Genomic DNA, 19,772 nt, shown 5'->3' with positions numbered 1-19,772 from the left:
CTCCAACCGAGAATTATATCGTCCACAGGAGGAATGCCGACCTCAACCACACTCTACCATGATCATGATACAAGTCCGCGGTGCGCCAGATCAAGGTCCGAACAAGAGTCAGACTGATAGTTGTGGGGTGCGGCCCTCCTGGTGCCTTCAGAAAGTGCCCGAACTGGAAAATCAGCGCCGCACAAAGAACGCGTTGCGAGCTTTCCCAGAGCATTCGTACAGAGGCTGGTACCTAAAGCAAAATCAGGACGTTGACTCCGAGTCGGATACAACCATGTGTGTACCGTACACGTACGGAAAAGCTTGCTACAATGAGTCAGACTTGATAATTGTTTTCCGAATCCAACGTATTATCCATGCCAGAACTTAGAAGTGAGGCCTCGAGGCCTTCGAGAGGACGGCATCGCCTGCTGTAAGTCTAAGAGTAGCACAAAAGTGATACACTGTATATGGCATCGAGGTGGCACCCTGACTACTACCAGGACCCCGGAACTCAAAAGTTCAACAACGGCGGTCACGCCTCATAATTATTTGCCTTGTTAATATTTTATCACCTCTAGACACTAACTAATCATGTCACCGTAACAATGTCCACAGATCCTCCAGAAGGATCCCAAGGCACGAAAGTGTCAAGACCCAAGCGCCATGCTCTCTCCTTTTGACCTTCCAACAAATCAATCTCGGACCTCATCAACGACCCGGCCAATACATCCATTGTAGACGAGCAAGCAGCAAGAGCCGAACTACTGCAGCATACCCGAGAGCGCTGTAACTTCCATTCGTTTCACCTGCTAAGTATCCCCGTCAGTTAAGACATTGCGCGCTCCTGGAAAGCAATTGTAATCATGCCAATCCCTTCATTAGAGTTGGCCACGAGCGTATCGTGATATTCTCGGACGCCAATAATAAGGCGTGGTCCGAGCAGAAACATCTGCAAGAAAGAGAAGACTCGAAGAATGCCGAGATATATTTCAGCCCCCACAGAAGTTGACTCCTTTAGAAACGGTGAGGATGGTTCAATGCAAACTGAGATTGACATACTGAGATACTTTGGGACAGTAGGCCGAGGTTTAAGCCAGAAACAGCAGTAAAGCTAATGCATGCATCGTCGGCGGAAGAGACAAACACATCAAAAATGACGAGCTCACGCTGCAAAGTGAAGCATGTGGGTTTTGATCAACACCGTGAAACAGTCCCCGACGACCGAACCTGTGGATGGCAGTTCCCGGAAATGTCTTGCAGCGATGCAGACTGCAAGACACAATGTGAGGACCTCCCATGCAGTGATGATTATCCAATTCTCGGCTCTCATAAGTAGGCTCCACTCCTTGGTAACTGCACCAATGGATATTGGACAGAACGAGTTCTTCTGGAATTCATCCATGAGCTTGATATGTTGAGGTTGTTTCTAAGCTCACCCCCTGAAATATGACCACTGTCCAATACACTCATTACTCCAGATGCGATCGTTTTAGCCAGGAAGGTTAAAACGAGAAAGGTGAACATCTTTCGGGATCGCTGATACATGGCATTTAATCGAGCGATCATAATAACTTGCATGGTGTTTCAGTCAATGCCGAAGTACGGCAGCCGAGTAACTCACCGCCCAGCATTGCATTTACGATGACAGGTATCCACCATTGTACAAGGTAATAAGTAGTGCCTAAAATCCAGTAAATGATGAGCATCATATGGCTCTATTCTTCGAACGAACTCACAGCTAGTTTAGTCATTATATCAATTCGAGAAGTTAGTCGACGATTACACTCACCCCTGTGTAGCGGTGCAGTTAGTTGGACGAGAATCAGACGTTTGTACAGCATACTTACTGCATCTGTCACCGAGAATGACGGAAGTGTTGCTGCACATGATACGGTTCATCAGAAGAAGAAGAAATAAACACAGTTGTACGCTTGCAAAGAGACATACACAGGAGTGCTATGCTGTCCATGAGACACAACTCATTAGCACGGTGCCAACTTGAACTTGTAAGCACTGCGAACATACACACAGTATATTATTCCGGTGTAGCGCACCTAGGGTATGTTGAAGTAAGCACAACTCAGTGTCAATGCGTAAGCTAGCACGTACGCTGATATATAGAAAAGTCATGATGGACCAACGTTTCCTCTGTCCGATTTAACTAAGCGTTGTTCTTCTGATGAGATCTTACTCACCCAGATAAGTTCGAACTACCAGATCATTATTAGTGAGATGGCTGCTCCGGTAACCGTGATACTGAGTTTCCTACCTACCTCCTGTCCAAAAGCCAGTACTGGATGATACGATTAAACATCGATGATTTCTCAAATAAAACATCTTGCTCACCCCAGTCGTACAATACTGCAGTCAAGGCTGCAACTGCAAAATCATGATCAAACATTGGGTAAAACATCGGAATGTTCTCTACAAACCTGTAAAATAGCTGAAAATCGTTTGGAAATTTATTAGCGGCCACATATTGGGATCATCTGAGACTATGGTCATAGTATTCGAGGGACTGGTGTCAGTGCTGCAACTGAGTGAGTGGGGGACTTAATGGTGGACGTATGAAGATGATATGTTCATGCTAAATATAGTATTACCGCTGGCATACAGCGCATTCGTTACCAATACGCGCGGAATGCATGGATAAAGCTGTTCGTGATTGACAGCTTCAGTGGGCTAGTATCTGCCCCACGGGAGAATCTGATTGGGCCTACTATGACTGTCCTGACTGCCTTTAGCTATCATATCCAAGCTGCGGAATACTTAGTCCCGGAAGAAGGCGGCCCCTGCAGGACTTGCTCAGCGCTCAGGATCTGCGGGCCGACTCATTACTCACAAGCAAGAAGAGGACTACTACTAGCTAAGGAACAGGTATCTGCAGACCGGCCCGCACAGGCTTCGTAACGCAATTTGGCACTGAACCACATGCTACGTTCTCTGCCCCCACTACGGCACGCACTGCTTTCAGTCCTCGGTATGACGAGATTCACGCCGAGCAACAACTAATTAAGTGCATAGAGATACACAAGCTAGATATGTGGCCATTATGTAGATCGGATTCAGAGCGGACTTTTACTGACCTATGATAGTTGAGTAAATAAGGAACGTCTTCATTCGTCTATAGTACTTAGTCTGTACAAGGCGAGGCTGAGGGAGACTAGAGCTGTTGTGACAAGTGTCTGTCGCAGTGTTTCGAGTAATACCGAAAGGAAAGATGTGCGCTGTCAGAATTACAAAAGTCCTTTGACAGTCAAATATTTTACCGTAGACACCAAAAGCTCTGATGGAAAGCGTGTCATTCTGGGGCTTGCGCCGTGGACATCAATCGAGGGGTATAAGGCTTCCCATTGACTCCCTCCGAAGGGGTGTTGCATGTGATAGCTCAAGCATAGTATTCCGATACAAATTTGCCCCATTTCTCAATGACGGGTTTCACGAGAAGTTCCCACTCTCGCCCCTTGTAACGTCCCTTCTCGGGACGTGGAAATGCAAATATTTCCCTGTGTATAGTACCACCTGGACCCAGCGTCAAAAATCTACATTGCCGGCATAATAAATATGACAATCGCTTACAATCAAGACAGGGCTTCATCGTAGCCTTCTTCGGCGACCCCGAGGTAGAAGGAGAGGTGTCTGAATTGTCGACTTTCGGAAACTTGGGGTCCAGATATGGTGTGTGGACCACCAAGTCCGCGAGCTCTATATGCACCAACCTCTCCACACGGTGGCACAATGGCCCCGGTTCTCCCGCCTTGATGTTTCCTGTAAGCAGGCTCCCATTAGTGCCGTCGTCGTCACTCTCGTCTTCGACTGTGCCTGGCCACCACCCCCGGACGATTGGCACCTTCGAGCCGCACTGTTTGCCCCATTGATCCAGTCGTTTTGTGAGATTTACAGCGCGCCCGACTTTAAGTTGAATTACACCAGGACGTTTCGGGTCTAACATGGACGCCAAAGATGATGATGTAAATATCAAGAGCTTGGAAACTCATGGCGACGAACCTCGGATTTCGTACGTGTAGATATATCCAGAGACGTCCGAAGTGGAAGCAGCTTTCTCCATTTCGACTCTAAGTGCCAGCTGGGTATCGCGTTGGAGGTATTGTGGTATATAATCTACCCTATGTTGAAGAGCGTGTCAGACGAGATGAATATGGTGCTTACCACTAAATTCTACAAATGTATCTGGCATGCCTTTCTGTCTGACATAGAATCCGGTTTGCGCATGAAACATTGCGTCGCGGTGCTGATGACAATACACGACAGGTATTGGGTCAATATGAGAGTGCGTCGAGGGAAGCTTGACTTGGCGCGAGCATCGCTTCCCGAGTTTTGTCATGCTGCTACATTGTGTGGTGTTCTTGGTCGCCGAAGATGATGATGGGGAAAGGGGTACAGAAATAGCACGCGGTCGAGATTTGGGTGTGATATCGAGCGCTGGACGCGAGCGCATTCCTACGGAGATAGAGGGATAGGCCATGATGTCAAGGGGACGGAGGGAATCCGAGTGAGGATGCGATGGTGGAGTGATGACTGGCAGTGGCTTGGTATTGAGCGCGTGCTGCATCGTCAACGACTGTTTCCCCGTCTGAGGAGATGGAATGGCCACCACAAAGGTAGGCGGCATTGGTAGTGGGGGTAATATGCCCTTACTGTTCGGAGAGGATTGTCCGCTGTGTGTGGGTTGTCGTTTGGTGGCGTCAAGTAGCGCGTTCACTGCCATCTTTTCGGGACTGAAACCTCCTATAAAACTACTTGCCCGATTCCCGTTGGCAGGGAGAGGGTCAGGTAGTCGCTTGCTCTCATTTGGCTTGCCAGCGAGCGCCATGGCATCAAATGTCTGGACGAGATCATAGCGTTTTGGTGGTATCTGTGATGGATATGAATTCATAGTAGTACAGGAAGAAGAGAGGGGCGCAAGGCGCCTGCGGGAGCAAGGCCGTGCACACGAGGAGATCAAGACAATAATGGAAGTCAGCTGCGAGTAGTGTCGTGGGCAGAAAGGAATTGGCCTCTTGGCAGATGGCAGAATGGCAGAACGGCAATTGGCAGAATGGCAAAAGTTGGCACAATGTATTGTGAGCGTTTTTAGCTCTTTTCAGCTATGTTTGTAGACTGGTGACCAGCCCCTCTATGAGGCAAACCGTCGATAGAGGGACTGGTAAATCTGGGTTTGAATTTGGATAGTGCGCGCTTTGGAGTCGTCACATGACGGAAAACCCTGTTCGGGACTTAGACCTTGCTTAGATAAGTCTGCTAAGTTATTCGATCATACATTACAAGTACCGTTGTTCTATGTAACGTCGCTCGTCGTCTCCAGCAGTGATCAGCTTTCATTCCAACTGCTGCGGGGCAGCCTAACGTTTGAGACGTGCTCTATTTATGTATTCTGCCTCAAATCAATCTTTTTTCACTGTGTCTAGTGGTCCTAACTTTCAAGCTCTTCTCGACTCGGAAGGATTCCAGGATGTCTCAAGGATGGCTCGAACGTGACGGAGACCTCTCGGTACTTGCTGAGACTGATCTAAATCGCTCCGTGGACTCTGGCTTTGTCGACATTACCATGGGATCTCCAGCATCAATCCCTACACCGAGTACCAGACGAAACCGGATGTCTACTCACGATCGGATCAACAGCGCACTCCAAACCGGTAGGGAGCCGTTCTTGTATCAGCGAACGAGCAAATGAATCTAGTCCTTCCATCGAGGCTTCCTGCACAGCTTGGATGATAGAGTTCACGACCATTGGAGTTGTAGAGTAGATACATACATTAATGACGCGACCGTGTATACATCGCATCAATATGAATCAAACATTAATTTCAACATTTCAAATATTCACGTCGAAAATTTCAGTTTTCTTATTGGCTACAGGTCATGTGACGACTCCAAAGCGCGCACTATCCAAATTCAAACCCAGATTTACCAGTCCCTCTATCGACGGTTTGCCTCATAGAGGGGCTGGTCACCAGTCTACTATGTTTGTACTATGGCAAAAATGGCCATCAGTGAACCCGTGAGGAAAGTAGATAGCAATAAATAACAATATATAGTACATAATCGCAAGAACTAGCATAATTTTGCTATCGACAATCACATTGTTATGTTTGACCTTATAGAGGAAAGACGCATCCCTGATTATCATATAAAATGTTATGAAATGCCATAACGAAAGGGAGGTTCACAACTCCGAAGCATCAAATAATTGACGTGAAAATATAAAGCTTTACAATGCTTTATCTAATTGCAAAATTTACATGATATCTGCGAGAATGATACTACCTGGAGTAAGTTAGACAGAACTACCAAAAGCGCCAGCATGACAGATTGCCTGCAACAACCTGCCATTTTGTCACCAGTACCAAATTATTCTCATCGTCAGCACTCGTTTTGTGAAGCAAATTAATTTTATTTATATTTAAATACTACATATGTAGTTACAGGACAAAAAGAAAACAGGAAAAGATAGTGGAGAGATGAATGAAAGGAGGAACTAAGGTCAGCAAGGAACCACGAAAAAAGGCCAGCAAGGAGCCACGAGGAAAGGAAAGGAAAGGACCACCATGAACGGCCAGAGGAAGGAACCATGAGGGAAGGACGGACCACCACGAATGGCCAGGAAGGAACCACGAGGAAAGGAAGGGCCACCACGAACGGCCAGGAAAGAACCATGAGGAAAGGCCAGGGAGGAACCACCACGAACGGCCAGGCAGGAACCACCACGAACAGCCAAGGAGGTACCACAAGGAAAAGGCCAGGGAGGGACCACCACAAATGGGAGGAATGAAGATGCTGAGTCGAGAGGTGGTGGTAGTAGCGGTGAAAGAAGGATTGAAAGGAACTTGCATGTAAATTTCCGTCCTGCGCAAACAATGACAAATCAATTTCAACCACTTGCGCTGGTCACATGATTTGAGGTTGTCTGAAAATTCTAAGGTAAAATTTGAGGCTGAGGTGATAGTCACGTGCATGATTTTGGATGACATTGTAATTCACGCAATATTCGAACTGATCTATATAGTTTTGTAAGTCAAAAATAAATGAGGTAATATGATGTTGCTCAACAAACGGTACCTAATTACACTATCATACCTCGCTGGTTGAAGCTCTCATAAGAATATAAATTAGGTTACAAGTGCTAACGGTTCTTTCCACGATAAAGTCTTATATCACTTGGTAGTTTAAAACATAAATGAGGGAACATGGCATGAGTCAACAAATATAACTTAACCATGCTATTGCATATTGATTGCTGCAACGGTGCAATGTTGTAATCTTGTTGCGAACTCCTCATGGTAAAATGAATTTTCAGAGATTCATGGCTATGTACCGATAACTTCAGTAATTGATTCTGAACCTGTGAGATAATTCTGGTGGATCAGAGTCTGCTGCAAGGGGAGGAATCCATGCAAACGACCTTTGAGTCGACTTGGAAGTTGCAGAAGCGGAAGATGGGGATAGAATTGATAGAATTCGGCCTTGATTGCCTTTTTTGTAGTGAGGTAACCACACTGCACGAGCATGCCCGATGATCATATTTTTCAGTCAATTAGATGTTTATCGTGGCTCTCAATAGATAAGTACTGTCGTGCCGAGCAGCAGTTGCCTGTGAAAAAGTAGTGATTTGTTTTGTTTTTGACCAAATTTTGACTTTCTCCCCAGTAACTACTAACAAAGTGGTTGGACACAAGTTTTTGGACAGAATGGCCCTTGGGCTTCTAGGCCACATGTCAAATTTTTATTGTTTTTAGTAGGAACAAATACTATGTCATCGTATTTCTGCCGACTTCTGCCAACCACCCTTGACCTACTGCCGGCAATTGCCGCTTGGCAATTGCCACCGGCAGAATGGCATCATTCTGCCAACAACACTAGCTGCGAGTAAGGCAACACATATGTATGATCTGCGCATTCGGCCTTATCCGTTTGTTGATTGCTTCTTCGTATAAAAAGGTTTATCCAATGACTCAGTTGTTGTTCCTTTCAAACTCCCATCACCCACACGCTCAGGTAAGTCCCAGTGGTTACTTTTGGTGTTGCCATATAAAAGATGAAACGCACTGGGCTCTGAAAAGAAATAGATGTCATGCACTACGCTCCAACTAGTAGAGCGGCGGCCTAGAAAACCGTTAACTGACTTTCATTGTTTTTGCATCCGAACCGATCGATATCGATATTGACTTTTCCCCACAGTCAAATGACACGTGGCCCGCCGCGGCATGCCTGGAGGTGGGATTTGTAGGATTTTCTTGCGCAGTGTGCTGTAGTTTACATGTTGGCTGTACCACATATGATAAATGCGTTGTCTGCCAAAGTTGAAACGTTGACGAGGCCACCGGGTGGGAAGTCGTCAATACAATTTTGAATACGAGCTCACGCCCGTTGTGCCTTCGGCACAAATCGAAGGAGCGCTACGCGCTCCTTCAGGGGAGAAAAATGAGTGTTGTTCCTTCGTCACAGGAAGCCAAGGAGGGCTACGCCCTCCTTTGGCTTCCTGGCCTCAGGCTGCATCCTAATAAATTGTGCATTTTGAATGATTTTGAAATATATTTATGAGCAGCTTTTCAAAGAACTCAAAAGTACAATCTATCACACCACATAAAAGTACATAAGATCAGTCAGTGCTATGTTCTTTGAGCAGGATTTTGACCAATGTAAAAAATACCAAATATGTAACAGTATCATTGAATGTATTTGTTTTCCCATTTTCCCCTGCCTCCCATCTAGGGATCAGCAGGGGTATGGGAAACTTGAGGGTAGGGGTAGGGGTTTGGATCTGAAGACCCCTGTACCCCTGGAAATATATCCCCAAATTGATTACCATAGGAGTGATGGATAAGTATAAAATTTTGAAGTTGTACATTTGCCTTCAAATGGTAATATATGTGATTGGAAAAAGTGTTACCATGGGGTATACCCATGCTAATCCCTACTCCCTGCTCCCTGCTCCCTGCTCCCTGCTCCCTGCTCCCTGCTCCCTGCTCCCTGCTCCCTGCTCCCTGCTCCCTGCTCCCTGCTCCCTGCTCCCTACTCCCTACTCCCGTCTCCCGTCTCCCTACTCCCGTCTCCCATCTCCCGTCTCCCTACTCCCGTCTCCCGTCTCCCTACTCCCGTCTCCCTACTCCCGTCTCCCTACTCCCTACTCCCGTCTCCCGTCTCCCGTCTCCCATCTCCCGTCTCCCGTCTCCCGTCTCCCGTCTCCCGTCTCCCTACTCCCTACTCCCTACTCCCGTCTCCCGTCTCCCGTCTCCCGTCTCCCGTCTCCCGTCTCCCGTCTCCCGTCTCCCGTCTCCCGTCTCCCGTCTCCCGTCTCCCGTCTCCCGTCTCCCGTCTCCCGTCTCCCGTCTCCCGTCTCCCGTCTCCCGTCTCCCGTCTCCCGTCTCCCGTCTCCCGTCTCCCGTCTCCCGTCTCCCGTCTCCCGTCTCCCGTCTCCCGTCTCCCGTCTCCCGTCTCCCTACTCCCGTCTCCCGTCTCCCGTCTCCCGTCTCCCGTCTCCCGTCTCCCGTCTCCCGTCTCCCGTCTCCCGTCTCCCGTCTCCCGTCTCCCATCTCCCGTCTCCCGTCTCTGTTCTCTCAGTCTCCCATCTCCTGTCTCCTGTTCTCCCATTTCCCCATTTTCCTGTCATCACATTCTCTGGTTTTTGAGTCTACATTGTCTTTGTCTCCTTTTTTTATTTGAATCTTATCTCCTGTCACCACATTTGTTATCTCCCTGTATGTAATTGTATCATATGTTGTTCCATTTATGTACATATACAGTCACTACTAATAATTGCAGTAGGCAAAACACTCAAATCCTGTTGTCCCCCTGCTCAAACACATTATTTAATGCCATGTACACATACAGTTACCAATGTTGTTGCGCAACATTCCCAATGGGTGACGTTGTTTGAGTCGCCGCTCGAAATATACATGAAAACCACGCGAGTTTCCAAATAGAAGTTCAAGCGAGGTAAGCGAAAACCATGTGGCCTTAGGCGAATCTAAGCGAATCTAAGCGTATCTAAGAAGTAAAGTACGACGGTTTTCGGAAACGTTCGCGCGCTCGCGTGGCTTTCGCGTATTTCGCGTATTTCGCTTACCTCGCTTAAACCTGTTTTTGGAAATCTCGCGTGGTTTTCTCGCGTGCGCTCGCTAAGACTAAGACTAAGACTATCTAAGAAAAAGTGTGAAAGAAAAATCTGAGAGAAATTTTTACAAGTCCGAAAATACTGCCAAACGCGATATAGTGGACAGTATTACTCACGCCTACTGCGCCGCGGGAATGCAACGGACAAACAACAGACTTTTCCTACTATATGGGAAAGGCATCGAGAATAACAAAAGCAATAATAGAAATTTGATTACACTTTTGGTTACACAAATCATTACACAACTTGGCTGCTGCTTTTGAATAGAATTCTCGAGTTAAACTGCCTTTCCCTGCAGCCAAGTGTAATAAAGTGTGATACACTTTTTGTGGGTATTATTTCTTATCAACAATGATAGAAACTTATTCATCAGTTCAGGCACATTTTTGCACTCGCTAAACAACTGTTTGAATTTAACAACCATGGATGGATATATACCTATTCTGTGAGTTGTTTGCTATGTGCAATGTGCATGATGCTCATATTTTGCACATTAGAAATCCAGAACAAATCACGCCTGAACGTGATCGACACTCCCAACGCGAGCATGACAGGCTCAATCGACTTCAAATGACTTCTCCTACCAGGCGCAATCGTCGTCGTGCTGCCCATGATAATCAGGACAGGCCTCTGCCTCCTGCACCACAGCCAAATTTCATGCCGGCTAATGTGCCACAAGCAGGACCCGTTCCACGACCTTTTGCTTGGCAACCTCCCCCTCACTTTCCCTTCCCTAATCATCTGTGATGAAATTCCAATGTTACACCGCCACATCCTGGAATGCCTTGACCGCACATTACGTGATCTTCTGAATGTTGATGCTGATTTTGGAGGAATAACCATGCTCTTTGGAGGAGACTTCAGACAGACCCTGCCGGTGGTGCCTCATGGATCCAGGGAGCAGATAGTGGGCGCTACCTTTTGCAGATCTCGCATTTGGTCAAGGCTTCATATATTCCATCTCAAGAGAAATATGCGTCTTGGTCAAGATCCCGCTTCTGATGATTTTGCAAGGTGGCTTCTTGAGATTGGAGCTGGTAGGGGCACAAATGAAGATGGAACTGTGACCCTTCCTGCCCGCATGCGGTGTCCCAACAATGACCTCCAGTCTCTCATCAATGCCCTATACTCAAGAATTCTGCTCCCTGATCGTCCTCCCTTAAACGATTCATACTTCCTGGATCGCACCATTCTTTCTGCAAAGAACACTGATGTGGATGAAATCAATGCCACTATCCTCGAATCATTCCCTGGAGAAAAAGCAGTCTTCACCAGTGCAGACTCAGTCACGGAGAGAGAATACGATTACATTCCCCCAGAGTTCCTTCATACCCTCGCCCCATCAGGCTTCCCTTTGCACACATTGGAGGTCAAAGCAGGTGTTCCTCTAATGCTTTTGCGCAATTTGAACCCCTTGCAGGGACTCTATAATGGAACTCGCATGATACTCCTGTCTTGGACCACCCGTGTCCTTAGGTGCCGTGTTCTTAGGGATGGAGACGATGAAGATCAGCAGGTCGATGAGAACACAGTCCTAATCCCTCGCATCACTATGGAATCCAGCTCTGAAGAGAACCCAATCCCCCTCAAGCGTCGCCAGTTTCCTGTTCGTCTTGCATTCGCTATGACAATCAACAAGGCGCAAGGTCAAAGCGTCAAGTGGGTTGGCCTTAATTTACGGACTCCTGTATTCAGCCATGGACAACTCTATGTGGCTTTATCTCGCTGCACCCACCCAGACAGGGTGTTTGCTATCTTTCCGGAGCATGAAGAAGGCTCAAATACAACCAATGTAGTATATACAGAAGTGCTTAGAGGACTCACAGATCGTATCAACGATTGATGTACTTATATATATAGAACTGACTGATCTTATGTACTATGTACTTTTAGTTTTCTTGAAATGCTGCTCATAAATGTACCTCTTTTCGAAATCCACTATCAAGGCGTGATCTTATTCAAAATGCACGATTTATTAGGATGCAGCCTGAGGCCAGGAAGCCAAAGGAGGGCATAGCCCTCCTTGGCTTCCTGTGACGAAGGAACAACACTCATTTTCCTCCACTGAAGGAGCGCGTAGCGCTCCTTCGATTTGTGCCGAAGGCACAACGGGCGTGAGCTCGTCTAAGCGTATCTAAGCGTATCTAAGCGTATCTAAACGAAAACCACATGGCGCTACGCGAAAACCACGCGAGCGCGCGAACATTTCCGAAACCTTTCTCCCTTTCTTCTTAAGACGAGCTCACGCCCGTTGTGCCTTCGGCACAAATCGAAGGAGCGCTACGCGCTCCTTCAGGGGAGAAAAATGAGTGTTGTTCCTTCGTCACAGGAAGCCAAGGAGGGCTACGCCCTCCTTTGGCTTCCTGGCCTCAGGCTGCATCCTAATAAATTGTGCATTTTGAATGATTTTGAAATATATTTATGAGCAGCTTTTCAAAAAAACTCAAAGTACAATCTATCACACCACATAAAAGTACATAGTACTACATACAATCAGTCAGTGCTATGTTCTTTGAGCAGGATTTTGACCAATATAAAAATACAAAATATGTAACAGTATCATTGAATGTATTTGTTTTCCCATTTTTCCCTGCTTCCCATCTAGGGATCAGCAGGGGTATGGGAAACCCTTGAGGGTAGGGGTAGGGGTTTGGATCTGAAGACCCCTGTACCCCTGGGAATATACCTCCAAATTGATTACCATAGGAGTGATGGATCAGTATAAAATTTTGAAGTTGTACATGTGCCTTCAAATGGTAATATATGTGATTGGAACAAATGTTACCATGGGGTATACCCATGCTAATCCCTACTCCCTACTCCCTACTCCCTACTTCCTACTCCTGTCTCCTGTCTCCCGTCTCCCGTCTCCCGTCTCCCGTCTCCCGTCTCCCGTCTCCCGTCTCCCGTCTCCCATCTCCTGTCTCCCGTCTCCCGTCTCCCGTCTCCTGTCCTCTGGTTCTCTGGTTCTCCCAGTTTCCCATTCCCATTTTCCCGTCCTCCCATTTTCCAGTTTTTGAGTTTCTAAGTGATCTTTTTCTCCCTTTTTTATTTTTTTTTCATAACCTTCTGTCATTCATCTCCCAATCTCTTTTATCTCATATTTGTTTTCCCCCTGTCTGTCATTGTATTATATGTTGTTCCATTATTTGCTCTATGTATACTACCATAACAATTACAGTAGGAAAAACACTCAAATCTAATCACACATCTCCCTTGCCCTGCTCAAACACATATTTTTTCATTATTTAATGCCATGTACACGTACAGTTACCAAGGTCGTGCTAAGTTCCCAAAGGGCGACGCTATTTGAGTCGGCGTTCGAAAACACGTGACAAAACCACGCGAGCTGCCAAATCGAGGTTAAGCGAGGTAAGCGAAAACCACATGGCCTTTGGCGAAATACGCGAAATACGCGCAAACCACGCGAGCGCGCGAAAGTTCCCGAAACCGTTCTACTTTACTTCTTAGACGAGCTCACGCCCGTTGTGCCTTCGGCACAAATTGAAGGAGCGCTACGCGCTCCTTCAGGGGAGAAAAATGAGTGTTGTTCCTTCGTCACAGGAAGCCAAGGAGGGCTACGCCCTCCTTTGGCTTCCTGGCCTCAGGCTGCATCCTAATCAATTGTGCATTTTGAATGATTTTGAAATATATTTATGAGCAGCTTTTCAAAAAAACTCAAAGTACAATCTATCACACCACATAAAAGTACATAGTACTACATACAATCAGTCAGTGCTATGTTCTTTGAGCAGGATTTTGACCAATATAAAAATACAAAATATGTAACAGTATCATTGAATGTATTTATTTTCCCATTTTTCCCTGCTTCCCATCTAGGGATCAGCAGGGGTATGGGAAACCCTTGAGGGTAGGGGTAGGGGTTTGGATCTGAAGACCCCTGTACCCCTGGGAATATACCTCCAAATTGATTACCATAGGAGTGATGGATCAGTATAAAATTTTGAAGTTGTACATGTGCCTTCAAATGGTAATATATGTGATTGGAAAAAATGTTACCATGGGGTATACCCATGCTAATCCCTACTCCCTACTCCCTACTCCCTGCTTCCTACTCCTGTCTCCTATCTCCCGTCTCCCGTCTCCCGTCTCCCGTCTCCCGTCTCCCGTCTCCCGTCTCCCGTCTCCCGTCTCCCGTCTCCCGTCTCCCGTCTCCCGTCTCCCGTCTCCCGTCTCCCGTCTCCCGTCTCCCGTCTCCCATCTCCCGTCTCCCGTCTCCCGTCTCCCGTCTCTGTTCTCTCAGTCTCCCATCTCCTGTCTCCTGTTCTCCCATTTCCCCATTTTCCTGTCATCACATTCTCTGGTTTTTGAGTCTACATTGTCTTTGTCTCCTTTTTTTATTTGAATCTTATCTCCTGTCACCACATTTGTTATCTCCCTGTCTGTAATTGTATCATATGTTGTTCCATTTATGTACATATACAGTCACTACTAATAATTGCAGTAGGCAAAACACTCAAATCCTGTTGTCCCCCTGCTCAAACACATTATTTAATGCCATGTACACATACAGTTACCAATGTTGTTGCGCAACATTCCCAATGGGTGAGGTTGTTGGAGTCGCCGCTCGAAATATACATGAAAACCACGCGAGTTTCCAAATCGAGGTTAAGCGAGGTAAGCGAAAACCACATGGCCTTTGGCGAAATACGCGAAATACGCGAAATACGCGAAAGCCACGCGAGCGCGCGAACATTTCCGAAAACCGTTGTACTTTACTTCTTAGATGTCGCGTGCTGATAACGCACAAAAATTTCCTTTTATGATTTGACAACTTGAAATTTTAAACTTCACTGCGCAACTGCATTGGTTGATTTTGTCATAACCCCTCCTACAGATCTGGAGTCTACTTTCTAGTCCAACGACCGCATCGTATACAGCAACGAGCTGCACCATCCTGCTGGAAATGGCGGATGCACAGGTCCTTTGCGGCATACTCGAGGAAATGACTTCTAGCATGTCATCAGTGCGAGAATTGCTCCAACAAAAGTAAGAGTTTGCATTCATGATAGTCCAACTCTCATTGACCTTGCTCTAGATCAAAATCTGAAGATGACATGGATATGAAACACGGAATATCTCTACTTTCCCTCAAACACCATCTGCTTTTGTCGTACTTACAATCACTTGTCCTGCTCTCCGCACGCCGAGCAACTGGTGACTCATTAACAGAGAGAACATCGACCATGTCCCCTTTCAGCACGGTTGATCGAGAGGCGCGGGGCTCTGGCGCTGGTGATTTGGTCGACTCTTTGATAGAGGGTCGCGTGGTACTCGAAAAAATAAATGTCCTGGAAAGCAGGATGCGATACCAGATCGAAAAGCTGGTTAGAGTGGCTGAAGAAGTGTCTTCTGGCAAAGATGTGGCTGAAGGTGTGTTTTTAAAGCTGTAATAACAACTCCTTGCTGATATACCTCTCAGATCCCCTCGCCTTCCGTCCAAACCCTCAAAACCTCGTCGACAACGAGCGGCACCCCGACGAGGACCGAGATGCCCATCCCAACGCCGAAGACCCCGATGGGATATACCGCCCTCCCAAGCTCGCACCCATGCCCTACACGACAGCCGCCGACAAGCGTTCTACACGACAACCTGTCCCTAAAGCACTCTCCACCCTCCTCCACCAAGACCCCTCGCGCCCGCATGTCGAAGGTATATCTGGCCTGGGCTCGATGCCCTCCTTCGCGTCCGACCGCGCCCGTGAGATCCAACGTATCAAGGATTTCGAGGAAGATAATTTCACTCGGTTAGTGATGAAGAAAACCGAGGCGCGCAGGCGACGAAAGGACGAAGAGGATTTGGCACTCGGAGGTACGGGAGCCGGAAAGGGTAGGAAGAGAGGCCGAGGCCTGGAGGATGAATTTGCGGATGTGCTTCACTCAATCGGGCGCACGAAGACGGGAGTGCTTGGCGATGGATATGAAGAGCTAAGGCAACGGGGTAAAAAAAGCGATGCCTTATCCAGATCGCGAACTACATGGAAGGGGGATCTTGAGGATGCAAACAATGACGAGCCGCGAATGAAGAAACGCACAAGATTCGAGAAGGCAAAGACGACTTTACACAAGAAAATGAAGGCAAGGAGATAGTTTTTTTTTTTCCTTTCCAAGTTCCTGTTATGTTTTCTGTACCATCCCAATGACCTGGTCATTTTGAATCAAGGTTCAGCAGATGCAGACAATGAATTCCTCTCTTAGATCAACGTCGACCATAGTTCGGGGGCCATGTTCGGTTTGTTATACCTCGTCGAATTAGCCGCCAACTACACACTTGCAAGAAGTAGTCACGGCTTCCGTGCCATGATGTTTTATTACGCATCAGCATATAGTTGTCAGTAACAGCAAAAGGCTCCAGCTATGGACGGGCCGAGATAAAGTTTCGATAACTTGACAGGAAATGCTAACAGCGAGTATTGCAGCATTCGAGGTGGTGAGGGCAGGGCACTAACAGGGGTAGGATGGTTCATGATCGAGGAACATGGTGAGTGATAATGAATGATATGTATAGCGTTATCAAAGCGACGAGCTCGAGTACATCAATGAAACATCTAAAAATCATCTTCATCATCAAAGTCTCGCCTGCGCTGGTACTAGTTGGTAATCATGATCAGCAATCTTCCGTCTCAAAGGTTATGTCAGTGATGTGGTCGAATACTCACTACTATCGTGGTCTTCGTAGTTGACTTGGACCGTGCGTCCTCCATCTAAATACATTACATCCAGCACACTGTATGCACTTATACGAGAAAGATTACACACCTGATCAAGAAGGTCAATCAACTGCTGCTCGCTCACACGTCCCCGCAGCTGTCCTGACTGAGCCATCCGCATAATGATGGTCTCGACTTGCCGCGATCTGTCCGGGCTCACAAGGGCGATGCGAGACACTTGGTAGTGAATACAAAATGGCGATATTGAGTACGAGAACTAAGCCAGAGACAAGGAGTACGCACATCGCTCTCGGGCAGCACTGTCGAGGATGGTCGCCATCATATCCCGGCGCATTTCATCTTCAGCTACCTTCCGCTTTGACTCCTCTTCTGCTGATACATTTGGGTTTTGTGGTGACAAGCCCTGTAGATTTTCCATGGATAGGTGTTTGAAGTTGTGAAAGTTATTGTAATAGGGATCACCGGTCAGGATGAGATTAGATATGGGAACTATTTGGTGAATTGCTTCCGTTACATCAGACATTCAATGACGAAATTGTATAGATATATAAAGAATTATCATAAGTAAAATTGCTACAATAAGTGCAATAATGATAGGTCCCATTGTCAAGCTTTACATGGTAGGATGGACATGGCAGAACTCGCAAGATATGCAGGGATGAAACTTCACTGTCAAGCTTGATACACCGACTGCCATATATGTGCATTAGGCAATTATGATGCGGTCACCAACACTAGTATCTACATATATCTACATATATAATGGACGGCTTTTTTTATGATTCACACAAACGACATCAAACAGACATAGTATTATAAAGGTGTGCCGGTCCTTTGCAATTGTGATGCTTCACCAACATTAGTATATATAAATATAATGAATGACTATCTTTGTGACTCACACAAATGACATCAAACAGACATAGTATCATAAAGGTGTGCCGGTCCTTTGCAATTGTGATGCCTCACCAACATTAGTATATATAAATATAATGAATGACTGTGTGATGCTTCACCGACATTAGTATCTATAAATATAATGAATGACTATCTTTGTGACTCATACAAATGACATCAAACAGACGGAACGACATCAAACAGACATAGTATCATAAAGGTGTGCCGGTCCTTTGCAATTGTGATGCTTCACCAACATTAGTATATATAAATATAATGAATCACTGTCTTTGTGACTCACACAAATGACATCAAACAGACGGAGGTTGTGTCTGATCAGCACAGTATTCACTACTCGTTGTCTAGCATCACCTTACTGGTAAATTTGGGACAAGAATCTCAAAATGATGTATGCTGCATCTGTTGTATAATGCAGATAATGTATTGACCAAGATGCACGGACTGCTACTGTTGGTAAAAACATATCCATACAGTTTCAGTCCGATGCTGGGTACAATCATTTCTGCGGTGTTTGTCTCAAGCTACTCACATATGCACGATCGTTTGTTGTAGCAGAACATAGATTCTCTGGCTAGGTACAATCAACTATTATGTGCTGGATTTCTGCTACATACTGCCGCTACTACCATCAGGGACTGAACCCGGCTCTTTCATTCGTGCTCGCTTCTCCCGAATCCTCGCCAACGCACTGTTCTTCACGAGAGGACGCTGGGCGCTCGAGTACGAAGGGAAAATTTGCCTAAAAACATGAGTATCCTCAGAATAGAGATGTCGAGTTTTCAATCACCTATTCCACCAGACAACTAGGTCATCTACCTCTTGTTTCTCATCCGGGTCTTCGAACACCTCCAAAATGGAGTTGTAGAACCTTTCCGAGTCAGTGACCGTGTCCGTACGCGAGAACACGGGAGATGAGGTTAGCGAAAAACGGACCTGAAATGTATACTCAGTATAGATGTACGGATGCGAGCATAGACACACCTGTGTTGCAATGTATGCAATGGAGGGTAGAGTAACTCTGGTCATCCCATGAATCCGAGCATTACCTGAACGAGTGGCCTTTGGTTCTTTATCCACGGAGCTGGGGGACGTGAAAACGTGTTTATATGCCTGTGACTTTAGTTAGAATGAAAAAAAAAACATCGCGAAGTTTCGTATCGTACAGAAACTAATAAGGCACTTCGTAACAGACCATTCCATGGATCCTCGGGGTCGTAATGATAGTCAGCGTACAGAAACAATGGCCACTGATCTCCGGTCACGATAATCTCGCCATTTCGTAGCTTAGTTTTTGTCCTGTATTTCTTTAGTATGTACGTCAAGGAAACAGACATATGAGATACCCACTCTGCATTAGACCAGTCGAGGCCAGCTGGACAAAGCAAGGCACCTGTCCGTTCGTGATGGAAACCACGATCGATTTTCACGTTGCGAGCAAGAGGAGGAACAAGACTCTGCCCCTTAGGAGTAATCCAGTCGAGGACGCTGCCTTTGAGGCTCTTAGTATCGTCACCCCTTGCGCCAGATGCACCTTTGGTGAACTTATGATATGTAAAATGAGAGGCTAAGTTGAAGACGTAGAAAACCGAGATACTTGCCAACTCAGCGACAGCGTCAACTTCATCATCTCCGCCTTGCATCAGGCGTTCTTCCAGCCCTGCCACAGATTTGAGGAGCTCTTGAAAGATACGATGCTCGCGCCGTTCCCTTAAAAGGTTGAATTTGATGCGTACAACTCTGCAGAAAAGTGACGTACTCTGCGGTAAAGTTTTCCTCTGGAATCTCGGCCAATTCTCCCATCCGTAAAATTCCATTCGTAAGAAGGGCTTGAAAGTTGCAGAGAGCGTGGATTGTTCGCCCAAAATGACGGCCATAGTGTACCAACGGGTCAGTTGCGCTCCTGTAATAAGATTGTGATCATCAGTGGCAATTAATTTCTGCAGATAGAGATACCCACGGTCTTTTCCTGGGACCCAGTTGAAGGGCATCGACTGATTTACGACGTTGACTGCACTGAGATTCCTGCGCCTCAGACATGGCGGTGG

At 46.5% G+C, this 19,772-nt stretch overlaps 5 protein-coding genes across 5 annotated transcripts; 2 read left to right on the top strand and 3 right to left on the bottom strand.

The window, feature by feature from the left end:
• Nucleotides 1–2,883: 2,883 nt before the first annotated feature.
• F5891DRAFT_1031416 (uncharacterized protein) lies at nucleotides 2,884–5,046 on the bottom strand. The gene is made up of 4 exons (XM_041361605.1): nucleotides 4,153–5,046; nucleotides 3,991–4,104; nucleotides 3,562–3,927; nucleotides 2,884–3,504 (listed from the first exon to the last, which is right to left on the bottom strand). The coding sequence occupies exons 1-4, from the start codon at nucleotides 4,877–4,879 to the stop codon at nucleotides 3,371–3,373; spliced, it is 1,341 nt and encodes a 446-aa protein (XP_041226272.1). The 5' UTR covers nucleotides 4,880–5,046; the 3' UTR covers nucleotides 2,884–3,370.
• A 1,330-nt stretch (nucleotides 5,047–6,376) lies between these two features.
• Nucleotides 6,377–6,690, bottom strand: F5891DRAFT_1031413 (uncharacterized protein). The gene is made up of 2 exons (XM_041361604.1): nucleotides 6,660–6,690; nucleotides 6,377–6,617 (listed from the first exon to the last, which is right to left on the bottom strand). Coding segments are annotated over exons 1-2 (222 nt in total). The 5' UTR covers nucleotides 6,661–6,690; the 3' UTR covers nucleotides 6,377–6,396.
• A 3,849-nt stretch (nucleotides 6,691–10,539) lies between these two features.
• On the top strand, nucleotides 10,540–10,864 carry F5891DRAFT_1188181 (uncharacterized protein; the record flags this gene model as incomplete). The annotated part of the gene is made up of 2 exons (XM_041366965.1): nucleotides 10,540–10,562; nucleotides 10,615–10,864. The coding sequence occupies 2 exons, from the start codon at nucleotides 10,540–10,542 to the stop codon at nucleotides 10,862–10,864; spliced, it is 273 nt and encodes a 90-aa protein (XP_041226270.1).
• A 3,995-nt stretch (nucleotides 10,865–14,859) lies between these two features.
• On the top strand, nucleotides 14,860–16,429 carry F5891DRAFT_283889 (uncharacterized protein). The gene is made up of 3 exons (XM_041371196.1): nucleotides 14,860–15,127; nucleotides 15,177–15,511; nucleotides 15,561–16,429. Exons 1-3 carry the CDS (start codon nucleotides 15,045–15,047, stop codon nucleotides 16,226–16,228), a joined length of 1,086 nt encoding a protein of 361 aa, XP_041226269.1. The 5' UTR covers nucleotides 14,860–15,044; the 3' UTR covers nucleotides 16,229–16,429.
• Nucleotides 16,430–16,686: 257 nt separating this feature from the next.
• F5891DRAFT_1188178 (uncharacterized protein) lies at nucleotides 16,687–19,764 on the bottom strand (the record flags this gene model as incomplete). Its single annotated transcript, XM_041366964.1, has 11 exons — nucleotides 16,687–16,728; nucleotides 16,798–16,842; nucleotides 16,898–17,025; nucleotides 17,092–17,313; nucleotides 18,342–18,466; nucleotides 18,515–18,660; nucleotides 18,709–18,837; nucleotides 18,891–19,023; nucleotides 19,075–19,434; nucleotides 19,484–19,627; nucleotides 19,685–19,764. The coding sequence occupies 11 exons, from the start codon at nucleotides 19,762–19,764 to the stop codon at nucleotides 16,687–16,689; spliced, it is 1,554 nt and encodes a 517-aa protein (XP_041226268.1).
• Between the last annotated feature and the right edge of the window lie 8 nt (nucleotides 19,765–19,772).

The sequence above is a fragment of the Suillus fuscotomentosus genome, assembly GCF_016647785.1.
Source record: "Suillus fuscotomentosus strain FC203 chromosome Unknown F5891scaffold_25, whole genome shotgun sequence".
Lineage (NCBI taxonomy): Eukaryota > Fungi > Basidiomycota > Agaricomycetes > Boletales > Suillaceae > Suillus > Suillus fuscotomentosus.
Note: the sequence above shows the minus strand (reverse complement) of the source record. Positions and strands in the feature narration are given on the sequence as shown.

What these genes read in the sequence shown, in the direction of transcription:
- F5891DRAFT_1031416 (XM_041361605.1), bottom strand. Translation starts at nt 4,879, where the DNA reads ATGAATTCATATCCATCACAGATACCACCAAAACGCTATGATCTCGTC. An exon ending in TACATTTGTAGAATTTAGTG is followed by an intron (nt 4,105 to 4,152) that starts GTAAGCACCATA and finishes AACATAGGGTAG; the next exon opens with ATTATATACCACAATACCTC. An exon ending in CTACACGTACGAAATCCGAG is followed by an intron (nt 3,928 to 3,990) that starts GTTCGTCGCCAT and finishes CGTCCATGTTAG; the next exon opens with ACCCGAAACGTCCTGGTGTA.
- F5891DRAFT_283889 (XM_041371196.1), top strand. Translation starts at nt 15,045, where the DNA reads ATGGCGGATGCACAGGTCCTTTGCGGCATACTCGAGGAAATGACTTCT. An exon ending in CGAGAATTGCTCCAACAAAA is followed by an intron (nt 15,128 to 15,176) that starts GTAAGAGTTTGC and finishes ACCTTGCTCTAG; the next exon opens with ATCAAAATCTGAAGATGACA. An exon ending in TGGCAAAGATGTGGCTGAAG is followed by an intron (nt 15,512 to 15,560) that starts GTGTGTTTTTAA and finishes TATACCTCTCAG; the next exon opens with ATCCCCTCGCCTTCCGTCCA.